Source organism: Manacus vitellinus, unplaced genomic scaffold (assembly GCF_001715985.3).
Source record: "Manacus vitellinus isolate BGI_N305 unplaced genomic scaffold, ASM171598v3 scaffold_3_pilon, whole genome shotgun sequence".
NCBI classification, from domain to species: Eukaryota; Metazoa; Chordata; class Aves; order Passeriformes; family Pipridae; genus Manacus; species Manacus vitellinus.
This window is the reverse complement of record NW_021940535.1, coordinates 10763187-10778244: the sequence shown is the minus strand read 5'-3', so window position 1 is coordinate 10778244 and position 15058 is coordinate 10763187. Positions and strand designations below refer to the sequence as shown.

General features: G+C 41.4%; 1 protein-coding gene across 6 annotated transcripts in view; it reads right to left on the bottom strand.

Annotated features, from left to right (window-relative positions):
* Positions 1–3289: 3289 nt before the first annotated feature.
* The window catches only part of TRAK1 (trafficking kinesin protein 1), a 104080-nt gene continuing 92311 nt past the window's right edge, over positions 3290–15058 (bottom strand). For 4 of the 6 annotated variants that reach the window (XM_018075388.3, XM_018075389.3, XM_018075390.2 and 1 more), the window contains 2 exons: positions 11519–11621; positions 3290–6306 (listed from right to left, as the gene is read on the bottom strand). In XM_018075388.3, the coding sequence (XP_017930877.1) occupies positions 5508–6306; positions 11519–11621 (902 nt within the window). In that variant the 3' untranslated portion in view covers positions 3290–5507. Of the gene's footprint in view, positions 6307–10142; positions 10232–11518; positions 11622–15058 lie in introns of all 6 variants that reach the window. The other 2 variants (XM_018075391.3, XM_025895432.2) reach the window with 1 other exon arrangement.

Genomic DNA, 15058 nt, shown 5'->3' with positions numbered 1-15058 from the left:
CAGCACCCAGCAAGATGCCACAGCACAGCTGAACAAGGCTTCAACATGAACACGAGCTATAGGCAGCAGATCGATCCTGTTTGTACCAAAGGAAAGCAGGACACATCTCACTGACGTTGGACTTTTCAATTCAATGAGAGCTGCCAACAAACGTGTTCTGGAAGTTGGGAGGAACTCTTAAACCTCTGTGCAGAACAGATTATGTTGTGGGGTCATCCAGTGCTTTGGACACATGCAAAAGGAAGGGGAAAAGAGACTCAAAAGGCTGAAATACCAGTCTTGTCTCTCCAAAGAACATCCTGTGTGTCCACAAAGGCTGAAATACCAGTCTTGTCTCTCCAAAGAACATCCTGTGTGTCCACAACCCAGTCTTAAGACACACAGTCCTCAGCACCTCACCCTGCCCTCACCTCCAACCCAGCTTTGAGAGGTGGATGACCACATTCCTTGCAGTAGTAAGGTGAAGATACATCCAGAAATGTTTCTGAGATACTTGGATATTGCAAGGATGGAGGACTATTTCACAGCAGAGGCACCAATTTATCAGCCATTTGGCTTTCCAAGGTTTAGTTTATGCAGTTGTTCTGTTCTGCTTTGAAATTGGCCAAGTACATTAAACACATTGGCTGAGTTTCCAGATAGCTCATGCTGCCTTAGCTACCCTGTGGTGTAAATTACTATCCTGAAGGAGAAACTAATAGACTCCCCAAATATTAGCATTGTTTCCAGAAACAGAAACTGTTCTTCTTCCAAAATCCACTGAAATCTCTAGGGTGAAACATGTCAGAGAGAATAGTCCTGCCCTCCAAGAGACTTCCTATCCAGTTGCTCCTTTTGTACCTTCAGGAGTTTTACCTGACAGTTTTGATTCCCCTTGACCTCAGAGGGCTGCACTTATTCCCTCTTTAGTTTGCCTTTGGCCTTCTTTGTTCTATCAGTTTTCCTTTCTCAGGAGCACAACCTTGAAGCCCAGTTCTTCTGTAGGGCCTTCAGTGATACTAAACCTCTGAATTTTCATGGTTGTTTAAACCCAGCTTTCCTTAGAGCTCCAGACCTTTGGGAAAGCTGAGTTTATAATTCACCTTCAGAGACATGACAGCCTGAAAATTGCTAAATCCACATGCATTCACTTATTAAACACCATTGCTGTTCACTTACCTGGCACAGAAGATGCATATCTCCAAACACAGCATTACATGCATCCTTCTGGATACTTTTTTATAAGTCATAAAATTACAGTATTACAATGAATTTGTTTAAGCCCTGAAAGAACATTTGAAAGCATTTATACAACCAACAGCTGTCTCTAGAAACTGGTGCAGGAGTTGGGTTTCTGCAGGGCTCCCCAGCACAGCAGCAGCCAGGCTGACATAGAACCATACCAGGAAATGCATTTTGCTCAGCTTAATTTTCATCACTTGTACTACTGTCTTCCACACCTTCTTGGGGGCAATCAGATAATTTTACCTTCCCATTTTCTGTTGCACATTCATTTCCTTTGCCATTCCCAGCTCATACCCCACTGTCACTTGTTCCCTGATCGCATCATCAACGAGCTCAGGGTTTGAGCTTCTGACCAAGGCAACAACTGGAGGGATCCAGGAATTGGACTTGCACGGCTGCATCTTCACTCCCAAGGGCCCAGGAAGGTACCGTGAGGCTATAAGCATCTGACTTTGTTCACTGTAATATCCAGATAAAACACATAAGCTTGTAAAAAAAGGATTTATCTTGTCTGAATTACTCTTCAAAATCTTATTTTTTAGCTATAATAGGAGAAAATATCTTCCTCGTAATGCTCATAGCTTAATACTACAGCTTTGCAATAAGAGACACGCAGGCAGAACTTATTGCAAAGCACTCCAATTTAGGTGGGAGTCCTTCTATGGTTGTATCTCTGCCTGAGAATACTTGCTTTTTAAAGGGGGCAGGACAGATCCGGTCCAAGTGGTCCAAACAATATCCTGATACAGTATAGCCTGGAGAAAGACTTTTTACAGAGAACTGGAGAGGGACTTTTACAAAGGCATGTAGTGATAGGATAAGGACTAATGGCTTTAACCAAGAGTAGGTTTAGATTAGATACTAGGAAAAAATTCTTTACTGTAAGGGTGATGAGGCACTGGCACAGACAAGCTTTGGATGTCCCATCCTTGGAAATGTTCAAGGCCAGGTTGGACGGGACTCTGTGCAACCTGGTCTAGTGAAAGCTGTCCCTGCCTATGGCAGGGGGGTTAGAACTATATGATCTTTAAGGTCCTTTCCAACCCAAACCATTCTATGATGATTCTATGATTTATTGTTAACAGAATGCGGTTTTCTCCAAGCAGAACTCTTCTCTTTCTAAACCTTAAGCATTGACCTTCATTACTAAGTCCCAAAACAAGTATTCATGAGGGCTCCTGTCCCCAGGCAAGGAGAGCCACATGCACAGTGCTCGGCCTCCCTGGATCCCTCCCATTAACTATTAACTTCCTGATCATGAGTTTCCCCCAGGCTTGGAGCTGTGTAGAGAGAAAGGATGACTCACTGACACAGCACCTGGATGTGCCCAGCATGGCATCAGCCTTTCTCACAGCTGGTGTATGGCACTGTGTCATACTAATGCAAGCCCTTCACAAGCTCATTTTGGCATTACTGCTATCCCAAATTCTCTCTGTAGCAAGTATGTGATATAAATGGTACTATTTTTCTCTAAACCTCAAACACACATCCCTCTCCTCAATGTATGAGGCTACCTAATCTTTCTAGGAATTATTACCTGACTACTCCCTCCTCCAGGGAGCTTTTACCACTACTTAGCTTTCACCATGTGTGAAGTTTTTTATTTCTCCATACCTGGTGTTTAATCAGTGTGCTGTTCCCTCCCTCAGTAGTGAAGATTCTAGATAACAGCAGACCTCACCTCTGTCTCAGCAGGAGAACACAGGGCGTTTCCTCCTTAACTTTGTACTTTCACATTTTGTTACTACAGGTTTTGTATCATATTAGGCTGGAGAATCCACATGCCTCTCCCCCTCAAAATACAGAAACCACACAACATCCAATTCTGCTTTCTTGGAATTCAAATTGAAATAACCCCCCCATTTAGTTTTATGTTCTTTGTTTTGACCCAAACTTCACCTGTTCCAGCTATCTGAAAACTTTTCAATCATTTCTCTAAGAATTTAAAAACTAAACCTGGTGATCACCTCTTAGTTTGCTTTGACTGAGAGATGACAGCAAGGGATCAAGGTGGAAGATTTGTCACCTTAAAAGAACAAGAAAAAAGTTGAATAATACACAACAGTGCATTTTTTCTGTTATTTTATTGATATTAGTGAAGAAAAAAGTTTCATCTTTCTGATGTGTTACAATAGCTTTATCTGGTGGGTGGACAGCTCCTACTGCTTATTCAAAGGTTAAATACTTCCAATTGCATGATTAACTTCTACACTTTAAGTTCTCATATGGTATTGCTTTCTTCCTCTGGGTATATAAAATGGTCCATTAAGTCCATATTTTTTTTTCAGAATCACCTGTTATTCTATCCACTGGTTTAAGATACATTCAAATAAAAAGATACTTAAATTTACTTGCAATAAGTGCACACATACAATAGCAAACAGAGCTGATGGCATTTTACTAAAACATTGTAAGTTCATAGAATAAATAGTTTTCAAACACATGCTGTAACTGACCGATGTGTTTCTTTTCTTTCTCAAAAAATATCCTTAGTGTCCATAGCACTACTGCAATAACTACTTCATTCAGAAAAAAAACCAACCCACCCACCTATCTCTCATCACAAAGACTAAAAGACAGTTTCATTTATACAAGAAATTATCAGTGCTAATAATTTAGTAACAGTCTGGTACAAACGGCAATTCATGGCAATTACGTGTAGTGTGATAATGGCAACAAACAGGGAGCTTGATTTAGATGCCACAAGAAGTGCAAGGAAAAGAAAGTGGATGCTAAACCCTCCCTGCTTCGCTCCTCTCCATCCCCTCTTCCAACAAAAAATGAATGTCTCAGCTCTGCTTTAGAAACAAGCTCTCTCCGGTCTGTTCCAGTTCCAAGGTATCTCAGCTCTTTCTACAAGCACCCAGCAGAATTTTGGGAGGAACAGAGAAAAAAATGTGATATAGTTAGAACTGCCTGGCAACTAAAGGTTGTGTAAGATCTTTTGTTTCCTTTCTGAAAAGGCAGGGAGTTATATGTTTGGTATTGGCAGGTACTTTTTCAGTTTAAAAACACTGTGAAAATAAAGTGTTTCCCATACTTTTACCTACACTAAGGTCCAGCTTTGGATGAAAAAGGTTTCTCTGAAAAAAGAACACAGAAAATCGGTAGGGAATATTCTCACCCTGCTGACAAGGCCATGGTCTTCGACATGAATAAAACATGAAGATCAGCACCAGGACTGCAAGTTGCTCTTTCCAGCCTGTACCATTCCGTTACTAAATGTTTTCTGTGATTCTCTGCTGAGGTTTCAAGGATGCACCTTTTCCTAATACTGGTTTTGCTACATGTTCTTTTATAACATTCTTATCTGTCAATATCTGTTCCACAACTTTGACTTCTAGGAAGTCACTGCCGTGTTTACCTCACAAGTTATGAAAACTCTTTTCTTTGGGGGCACTGACAAAGCGTGTTTCAGTGGCAGCAACACACAGTAAAGCATTTTCCCTTCCACAGTCCAGTGCAGCATTGAAAAAGAAAACAAAAACAAAAAACCCTCAAACCCAACCAAACAAAAATGACAAAAACAAACAGACAAACAAACAAACAAAAAAAGAAGTTGCACAGAGTGTAAGCATGCCAAATGAAACAGTGGTGGTAGGAATATGGCACTATTCCAGGTACCCAGTAGGCCTGCTGACCTCAGCCCAGTATTAGTTCAAGTTTATAATTTTGGGGAGGAGGCAAATACAGAACAGGGGAAAAAAAAGAAGTTTCATCCATTCAGGCATAATAGCCAGGCACTCCAATAACTCAGCTCAACTCATCTACAGAGGCAAAATTAAAACTACCACATGTTAAACTGAGTGCTTTTTTCAGTATTTAATGAAGCACAAATGCTCCCATGCTTCAAGTGATGTAATGAGAGGTCTCACATAACACATTCAATAGCTTCCCATGCACCTTTGACTCAAGTGAGGCTAGCTACAGAATTCACGTTTTTCTAGTCAAGTTACTTTTTGTTGGTTTTGCTCTTTTGTTTTTTTCAGTGCATCTTAAAAAAAAAAAACCTTTTCAAAAGGTTAGCGAGTTAACCTTAATACAGCAATCATAACATAGAGCCTTTTGCACTCAATTGAACAGTAAAATAATCCAATTAGTTACAATAGATCTGGTACATATTTACACATTTTATACAAAGTTTACACATTTCTCCCATTAGGCACGAAGTTGATTTGTCAAACTCAAGAGGCAATGAAGGGGTGGTGGGGGAAGGAAAGGGAGGTTGGAGAAAGAATCTAAATATTTCCATTTAAAAAGACTAGCTGTAAAAATAAAGTCCTTCATCGTAAGCTAGTTTGCTTCGGGAGCTTGGTTCCCATGAGGATCCCCGAAGTGAGAGATGTCGGGCCTTTCATCTGCATGCTGGAACCCACCATGGTGGGGAAGCTCCGATTCCTTCGGATGCCAGTGTTCAGCTGGATGCCTCCAATGGCACTGGTCACGGCAGGGCAGCCCAGTGGGAGACCATCTGGTGCCAGGCCTCCAGGAACAAGGGCCCTCACTGGTCCCTGTGCCCCACAGAGAAGAGGTCCCTGGTCATCAGTTAAAGGAGGAGCTGATGTTTGCCCTGAACTCACAACTTTGGCGATACCAAATCTCTTGACTTTGTCCACGAGATTAAGGTTGGAAACAGACACGTCAGTCTGGCTCTCACTGTTCCTGATGTTCTTTTTATTCCTCACCTCCTTCAAGATTGAACTAGCAGGCTTCGAAGCCAAGAAGTTGTCATAAGGTGGGCTGGTGCACTTGAACTCAAAAGATGGAGGGGAAGAAGAAGGTGTCTGCATAGGTGAGTTTGGTGGAGTGGAAGGAATGATGGCCATTTTAGGGGAGTATGTGTTCAGCAGGGTGCTCCTGCTGGCTCTGTCCCAGCTCTGCGGATTGTACACTGCTGCCGAGATGCCCCTTTCCTTCAGCAGCCACACCAGCCCCAGAGACGTGCTCATTGTCGTCGTGGATTCACGGAGGTTGGTAAAGGACTCAGCCAAACTCAGACGCCGAGGAGTGCAGGGAGTAGCCACCGGGGTGCCTTTCAAATTGCTAATGCTGCCACAAGCTGGAGTAGGTGCTGCGTTAAGGCTGAAAGCAAAGGAGCAGTCAAATTATTCTCTCTAGTAGGGAATCAAAACTTAGTGCAAGCAACATTTTTAACCCTAAGCAGGGCCTTTTATCCATTTGGAGAGTGCACAGGACACTGACAGCTCCCAGCTCCTCACAAATGTGATTACAAGTGCAAAAACATTGTATCTTACAAAACACATCTCCACTTTGCACACTTCACAACCCAGTCTCATGGAATTAATGCAATCTGCAACAGCCAGCATCACATTCCCTCTATAAACTATTCACAGGTTTGTAATCGACACCTTCAATTTTTCTTCCTGACCTACTGTCACAACTCCCAGTTGCTTCTGTGAGACAGAGAAATGGGGGAGACTTGACCAATGGTATAAGCAAGACATGTACTTTCTATTGTCACTTCTGAGCACAGAGACCTGCCACTCCTTCTAGTTCTGCTGGGTCATAGGAGAGAGTGGCAAGGGAGGAGGGGAATTAATTTGCTACAGAAGTATTTGTAGAAAAGCTGTTGGAAGTTGGAACTGCCACCAACATGCACTTCTGTAAGGTTAAACCCTTCTTCCCTTCTTACGTTGAATTTGCTTTCACTGAAGGGGAATGAGATGGGGATCTGCCTTTTGATGGAGATGCACAATGGTATGAATAGTCAACAGAAGTGATAAGAAAAATCCAGTCAAGCTCTTGTCAACTGGCCAACAGGTAACTGGTAATTCAGCAGCAAATCGAGCATGACAAAGAGCCATTCTACAGTTAATTCGGTAAAACAATTTTTATAGTTTGAAATAGTGCTAAATTGTACCCCAATTCCACTTCTTTCTTCTCAAAACATGTATGGGCAGAGGATAAGAAAATATTAAATGGCAATAATCTACATATTTAGAACAAGGGACATACATTACATACTTATGTTTAGTGCTATCTTATGGTACTTTGTTTTCTTAAGCACACTACTGCTAGTTACTAGGGGTTGGGAATTCTTGAAGCATATCAAATAGCATCTGGTAGACTGCCCTCACCCCACAAGCTGCTCAGCTAAGTGAACACAGACTTAATACAGTACTTATTTCCAAAGAATAACCACAAAAGAGACATTCCAAATCCTTTGTGCCACGGTGTAAGATCTCATGAACAGGTTTGACTGTTTCTGGCACTACAGTGCCATCCTTAAAAGACTTTTCTCTAATAGATCAGGTTGGCCACAGCATGTTTACTTATTGTCATAGGTTTACTTGTTCTAAAAATCCAAGCAGAAATTTTCCTTTCCGTTGTCTGGCTGTAAAAGAAGGATGTTGAACGGGGAGGGGGAAGGGGTGGTTGACTATACAAAAGAACTAGCTGGCTGACCTGCATTCCGGATTAATGGCCCATCAAAAACTGGAGGGAGGGGAGAGGAGTTTTTCTCCTCCTCTCCTTACAAATGGGGGACACTTCACTTTTTGCCTTAACGGGGGTAAGGTGTGTTGGAAAAGCTCGGAGGCCGTTTTGCTCTCGACCTGGTCATCTGGTTGCTTTCTGGCCTCGGCTTGCCTGTGCGCTGCCCTGCCCAGCCCCAATCTGCTCAGAATTCATCGGAGAGTTTGTGCTCATCGAAGAAAAAAAGGGGGAGTCCTGATCACAGCGAGCCGCAGGCAGTGTGAGTTTAGTAGGAAGGAAACCAACCCTTTTTCCCCTGTTCCCCTTCCCCTCCTTGGGGGAGGCGGGGGGGAATCTCCATTTCCCGGCTTCCCCTGAGATCCGGGGCCCCCACATGGTTACGGCTGGAGCCCAACAGCATCCCCTGCCAACCAACACCGAGCACTGCAGGCTCTGCTCCTCCAGTGATCCAACTTTTTCTAACTATGCTCAAATTATGATCTTTGCCATATGTACACAAGCAAAATATCTGAATTCCACAGTAATATCTCCTATGCACAGCTTCATCCCCTCTAATGGCATTTAAAGGGTCTTGAGCAACGCAACACTTGATGTTAACACAGAATTCATTGACCTGAGTTCACCACTATTCAAAGAAGAAAATCTTTCCCCCATCTTGCCACATTAGCAAGCAGAAGACACTCGGCAAAGAGTCAAACAAAAACCAAAGCCAGTGTGAGAAAGTGGGAAACGTAAGCAGTTGGGAGGGGAAGGAACAGGGGAAAGAGTGGGATCTTCCCTTTTCGGTAGAGCCACACTGTTGGATTGGCTCAGTCATAACATACAACTTTAACTTAAGTTGGGTTCTCTGTACCAAGAAATGCATCAAATGGCCACATTGAGACAATCTGGATGGATTTCCAGGCATAGAGAAGACTCAGGCCAGTGAATGAATTGCATCCCTTTTGCCTATATGGACAAAAGGGTTGAGATGATGTCTTGACTGGAATTTGCAGTCTCATTTCACCTTACATTAATGAACTCTGTGTAGCCAACACTACTGTGCATGTCAGGTTAGACATCCTGGAATGTTTTGTTCTGAGCCACAGTTTCTGATGAGCTTAGAACATCATCTAGATCCATGGTTTACAGTGATCAGGTGGCATGAGTTCACATAAAACTAGAAACTCTAGTCCAGTGGTCTTCAAAAAATCAGCATATCTTTAAGGCACTCCTTAATTAGCATGATGCTATGAAGTTTCACATCATGTCTTCTTTCCATGGCTGAACAGAATCTGACCAACATGATCTCTGACAGTGATTTGGCAGTGTACCAACCTCTACTCTAAGCAAATGAAACTGCCACAGGATTTTTACCTTGCAGTTGCAATTCAGCAGGAGGAATCCCATATATTCCTCTCAATAAACTGTAGTGAAACATGTTTGAGAAAGCCAGTAGATGTTATTAGAAAAGCAGCCTTGCTAAATGGCTCTGGAACCAGTCTTCTTGCACCCCCATGTGTGCTGTGGCTGTCAGTGCACGTACGGCACACCCTGATGTCCTCTCCACTCTGCCTGGGCTGTATCAGCGGCAGGGGAAGAAGACTGCTCCCTGCAGAGCTATGGAGGGCACGCACACCCACTGCAGCAGCACACAGGCACTCTGAAGGCAGGGCTGAATGAAGTTAGTTCACAATTCTTCTCTTAAACACTGATTAAAGCTGGACCCTCATAGCTCTGATTTCAGTTCACAGTGGAACTGAAAAGCAGTGACAGTCACCATGGTCATCTCATCTCCCACACAGAATACAGGAGACTTGAAAAGCGTGAAGGAGAGAAAAGAAAGAACTTACTGCGTGAACTGACTTTCTATAAAGTAGGACCATATACGTTTCAGAAACCCAGACACATGGTGTTAATCATCAGGTTTCCAAGATGCCCTAGTCACGAGATGAAAACTAGAGCACTCCAATGGCTTATTAGTTTCAACAGCTTCACTCTTTCCAGCTACAGATTTCAGTTGCACAGATGTTTAGATTAGTATTTCTACTAATTTGTCAGCACAGTTACACACTACAGTGCAATAGAAAAAATAAGCCATCCCTGCAAAAAAGCAGTTGTAGGTGTTACCTTTTTTGTCTGTTTGATCATTTTGGTATTGCTTTAACCAGGAAATATTTTTTCCATCAAACTGACCAACACCACTGGGCAGCCTGGACACAACTACAGAAACAGACTCAAAGTGGCCTCAGCAACTCAGCCCAGTGAGTTTCAGAGTTAGATTGAGAAAAGAAACAAATAAATGAGCATTTCATTTAGCTAGATGAAATTTAGTCAGGTTAGAGCAACACCTGGGGTAGCATAGGTTAAAATGCAACCAGGTAGGTAAAAGCCAAACCTCTTTGGGGTTAGCTGGTGCCACACACACGAGCATTCCTTGTCATGATCCTGCCAGCACAGATGCTGCTGGCAGTGTTGCTCACCCCTGACCACGCTGAGTCATAGTGTCTGCCCTATACCTCCTCTCAGCACAAGGAGACATAACGCAGGTTCCTCGTCCTCCTCACATGACCTGTGAAGAATCGTTTATAGTTGGTAAGGAGGAGCTCCTTAAACACGTCTGCTGAAAACATCACGCTGTTTATTTTGCTCTTTGTCCTCCTGAATGAACGATGAACTTCAATTTAACTAAGGCAGCTGAAAATGTACTGAATTTAGCTGTCCATTCTGGCTGATTTGTTAGATTTAGTAACCAATGAGTTTATTATGACCACAACTAACAGCAATTCAATAATAACAAGAAAATTAAAATAAAACTCCAGCCATTTAAGAGGATCTCTTCAGTAACCATGTTGATGGGAAAGGAAGACAGAAAAGAGTAATGAAAATCCACCCAGGCCACTATTAACTAAGTTCAGAAAGGGAAGCAGAAAAGTTACATTTAATCATCAACCATTTCCTTTCCACCTGACAAGTTTTCATATTCAATACCCTTGCTTTTCATGCCCTTCACAGGCAGTCACTGCCCATCTCATGTCTAAATAGATCTAGACACATCATCTCTGAATGGGGACCTACACGATGGTATGCTCCCACACAGGAGCTGGAAGGGGCAGAGAAAGCAATGAGGTATTGTATTTTTAAACAGAAAAGAACATTCTTTAAATACTGATTTGCTAAGTAGTAAAGCTCCCTGTTTAGGTATGAAACTCACACACACACCCTGGTTCTCAGATCTTCACCTTCCATAAGGCCTTCTGTCAGCAGGCATTGCCTATACACACCAATTACTATTGTTACGCCAGTTCATTAGTTTCAATCTGGCTACCATGAACTCATTTCCAACAATTACACCAAGGAACAAAGTAGACATCTCTTTGTTTCTGATTAATGCATATTTCCTCATCCATTCCTCAGGTACTTCCTGGATTTCTTTACCTGCACATCCTGTTTTCTTCAGAGAAAAAAGATTTAGACTTTTCCTCCCTGGAAAAACCTCTTTTTTTTTCTTTTTTTTTTTTTTTTTTTAATGAGAGACCACATTCTGTGCGTTCACATATGAGGACTACAACTAGTCCGAGATCAAGAGGAGCCAGGTTTGGAGCCAATACAGTTATGTCTGATCCTAGAATATCTTAACTAGAGACAACAAAATTTAAGATACTTTGATTGTTTTTTTAAAACATTACACGTGCCTCTCAAAATCAGGTTGAGGTAACTCAAAATGGGAGGAATAATTTGTGGGTGTGTTGTAGTTCACCAATGCAGCTAATGCTTTTGCTTATGCCATTGTTCTGCATTTGCTTAGAGGGGAAACTTTGACAGAGCTGAAGGCTTTGCCATCACAGGAATCCCTTACCTTGGAGTGACTCGTGTGAGTTCATCGGAGGGGTGCAGAATGCGGCAGGTGGTGAAGGTGAAGGTGGAGTTGGTTTGTGACATGCACTTCCCAGGATGAGGTACTAAATTAAAAAAAAGCAAATTCTTTGCATTTTACACAGAAAAGGGGAAAATCAAACTTCTGTGTGCTGATTAAGACAGATGCAAAAAGTGATGAGGCACCTTGATGGGATCAATGTAAGAAGAGTGAAATACACAAGTTCTACTTTAACAGACACTTGTTCTCCAAAAGAAACACCTCTAGGACTCCAAGGCCAGTGCTAAAAAGGTCTGCTGAAACTTGTCCATGATCATAATAAGTCTTGCTCAAGCCAAACTGAGGCCAGGCAGTGCTTGAAATACTAGCCCTTATCTAAATGAGCAAATTGCATCAGTGGGAAATTACAAGCAGCATTTTCTAGTACCAGCTCAGGAGCACCACGATTTTCTGCATGCTTGCGCATTTCAGCTTTTAGACTGATCCACAAAAAGGTATCCCCATTACTTCTCAGTAATGGATCCAGCTGGCTAATGCTACAGGAATATGGACTGTTGGGGTGGGGAGGAGATGAACACATATTAATTACTGTTTCTGATTTCTCACATCCACAGTATGGAAAAGTGGTAGGTTTTTGGATCCACTACTGTACATCTGTGACATTTCTCTTGTGCCTGTGATTAGGTTCTTTAAGAATGTACGTCCTCAGCTGCACAATATAGCAGATTTTGAATATTTCTGAACAGTTTAGTAAATAAATTTCCTGACAAACGTCGCTGTAAAACTGCCACTCTGTTGGTGCATCAGTAATTTGGGAAAGAAGCAGCACAAATCAATTTAAAAAAATTGAAGACTTAGGTAAATTTCTTTTTTCTTCATAGAAATACTTCCGTGGCTGTACTAATCTGCTATATAATGCAGCTGTGGTCACCGCAAAATAACTACCGAATTTAAGAGCCATGCATCTCAAAAGCTGATTGAAAAATACCCAGAGTTAAATATTACATCAAAGATATCATGATTGCATAGGTTCTCTTAATTAATAACCAAACTTAGCAGTGGCCAAAAGACATGCACAATAAAAACCGTGTGCAGCTCCCGCCCCCTCAGTCCCACCCAACCCTCTGAGCCATTCCCTGATTAAGCCACATTGTAATACCACAGTACACAACTATTCAACACATTGCAAAGGACAGACAGACCAACCAGCTAGACCAGACACCATTCTGAACTTCCAGAGAAGCTTAGCAGAAGCAAGGCAAGTCTTAATCGTGGCTGTGTTCCCCTTTTCATATATAAAGTATCACAGCTCCAAAACAGTGTGTGCAGTTAGGCAGTCCTTTCAGAACACATATAAGTGGTGTGTGAAGGGTAGAGCATGGGGAGTGTGAACAGTGGAAGCAGAACTGGTTAAGCAAACAACGTGAGGTAACTTCTAGTTAGCGCTGGAATGTACTGCTGTACATTAAAGAAGGATGTTTCTAAAAACCCACTGGAGTGTCATGTTAACACACTCGAATGTTAGCACGGCATAACATAACAACAAGCTCTACTTCACCTCCAGAGATGGTAATTATGAAGCTTCAGGAATCCAGTTGCTTTAGAGATTAGTGTGAGCATTATAAAAACTATTACAAGGGAGCACAGCCTAGCAATCATGATTCTCTCCATATTGTAGAGAGTTATAAGAAAATCTGGAGAAAGAGCTCAGATAACTGGACATGAAAAAATTGGTTATTTAGAGAAAACACAGGACTTTAACATAAATCAATTAGAAACAAAGCAGTTATCCCTGGATGATGAATAGAGAACAGAATAAAGCAATGCTGATTTAAGATTGCAAGCTCAACCCAAAGCACATAGCTGTAATACAATCAGTGCATTTTCCCCATTTGTTATATCCACTGGGCATCCCCTCAGATAGGAGACAGGCACACTGAAGATACATAGCTGCATTAGCAAAAGCAAGACTCATTGCTATTAATGAGTCACAGATAGGAGAAGGCTGCTAAAAGTAGAGAAATCACTGACTCTAATAAGAGGAAACAAACTGAAATGATAAAAAAAATCTATCCATTTCCATGGATGTATTCCACCCTCAAATACCACTAAGAAAGTTCTGTACCAGTTTCATCCTCCATCAGTCAACAATGGGGTGTATCATACTGCTGTAGCATTTTCCATCCTTTGGACACAGTAAAAAGAGTGAGAATCTGTTGCTGTAAATGAACAAAGTTTATAAAATAGAAACAAAATGATTAATTCCTAACTTACTAATTTTACATATGAATGGCCATTTCCTGAGTTGGTATATTTTCATGAGGAAATAATACATTTTTATAATAAAAGAGACTATCTTCATATATATATACACCAAAGCATTAGTTTTAATATAAACACCCTTTCCATGTAACTGTGTCTGAAACCAAATGTTTTACTTATATCATCCTTTTCAAAGTAGTAGCAGCTTAACAACCATGCTTTGTATCTGTATGAAAAAAGAATCTGTACATAATTCAGTACTTAACAAAATTTACAGAAATATCATGTGATTTCGTCTGTCAGGAAACATGTGCAAACTGTGCATTTCCCCCCTAAATTAAAATTAAAGCTAAACCTAAGATTGCTGTTGGATCATGTTTTATTTATTCTCAGGAATTAATGATTCTTCACTTTAAGCTTTCTCAAACAATTCATAGGCATTATGGGAAAAATGCAAAACATAATAGCCGAAAGGGACTTTCCCACTGTAAGCACAACAGTGTTGTAAAAACTTCTTTTAAAATAGTGCAAAAAAGGCAGGTTCCAGTCAAACAGAGAGCTCCATCTTGTGGCAAAACAAACAGAGCTTTCCTCATTCAAAACACAAAGCTGATTTTATATAGCTCAGAGCTGCCTCAGATCCAGATTCAGGACTCAGAACCTACAGGCCATTGTGCTAGGTGTAAACAGCAAAATAGATATGTTTAGGACATGATCTTCTGCCCAGGGAACACTCAGAGGGCTGTTTAATCTGTGTTTCAACCAGCTTGTGCAGAGGAAGGCACAAAGCTACAGTATGTAAGCTACTGGTCTGCCCCATGCACAAGATGATGTCAAGACAAACTGCGTTTGAGGAATATTTGTAAGAAGCAGCTATACTAAAACAGCTACAAAACCACTGATTTTGTACCACTGGATCCAAACTCAAATTTGCTGAAATAACAGTGAGGAGGCAGAGAGCTCACAGTGATCAGTAAACCTTTTTTTTTTTTTAATATAAACACCTATTCTGGCAAATGCAGATTTATTAAGAAATTAACTTCAAAAAAATTTATTAGGAAATTAACTTTCAAAAAAATTGGAAATCCTCAGAGTATGACTTGATCCAAATTGGCATAAAGGTAACATCTTAGTCCAATTCTGAAGCAAGCCACTCTGCTCATTATTTCTGTGGCACATTTTAAGAAAAGGAGGAAAAAAAGATGGTTCCCTGATCTTTGAGTAGGAACTGCACTGGAATTTGGGCGTTTCTTTAGCACA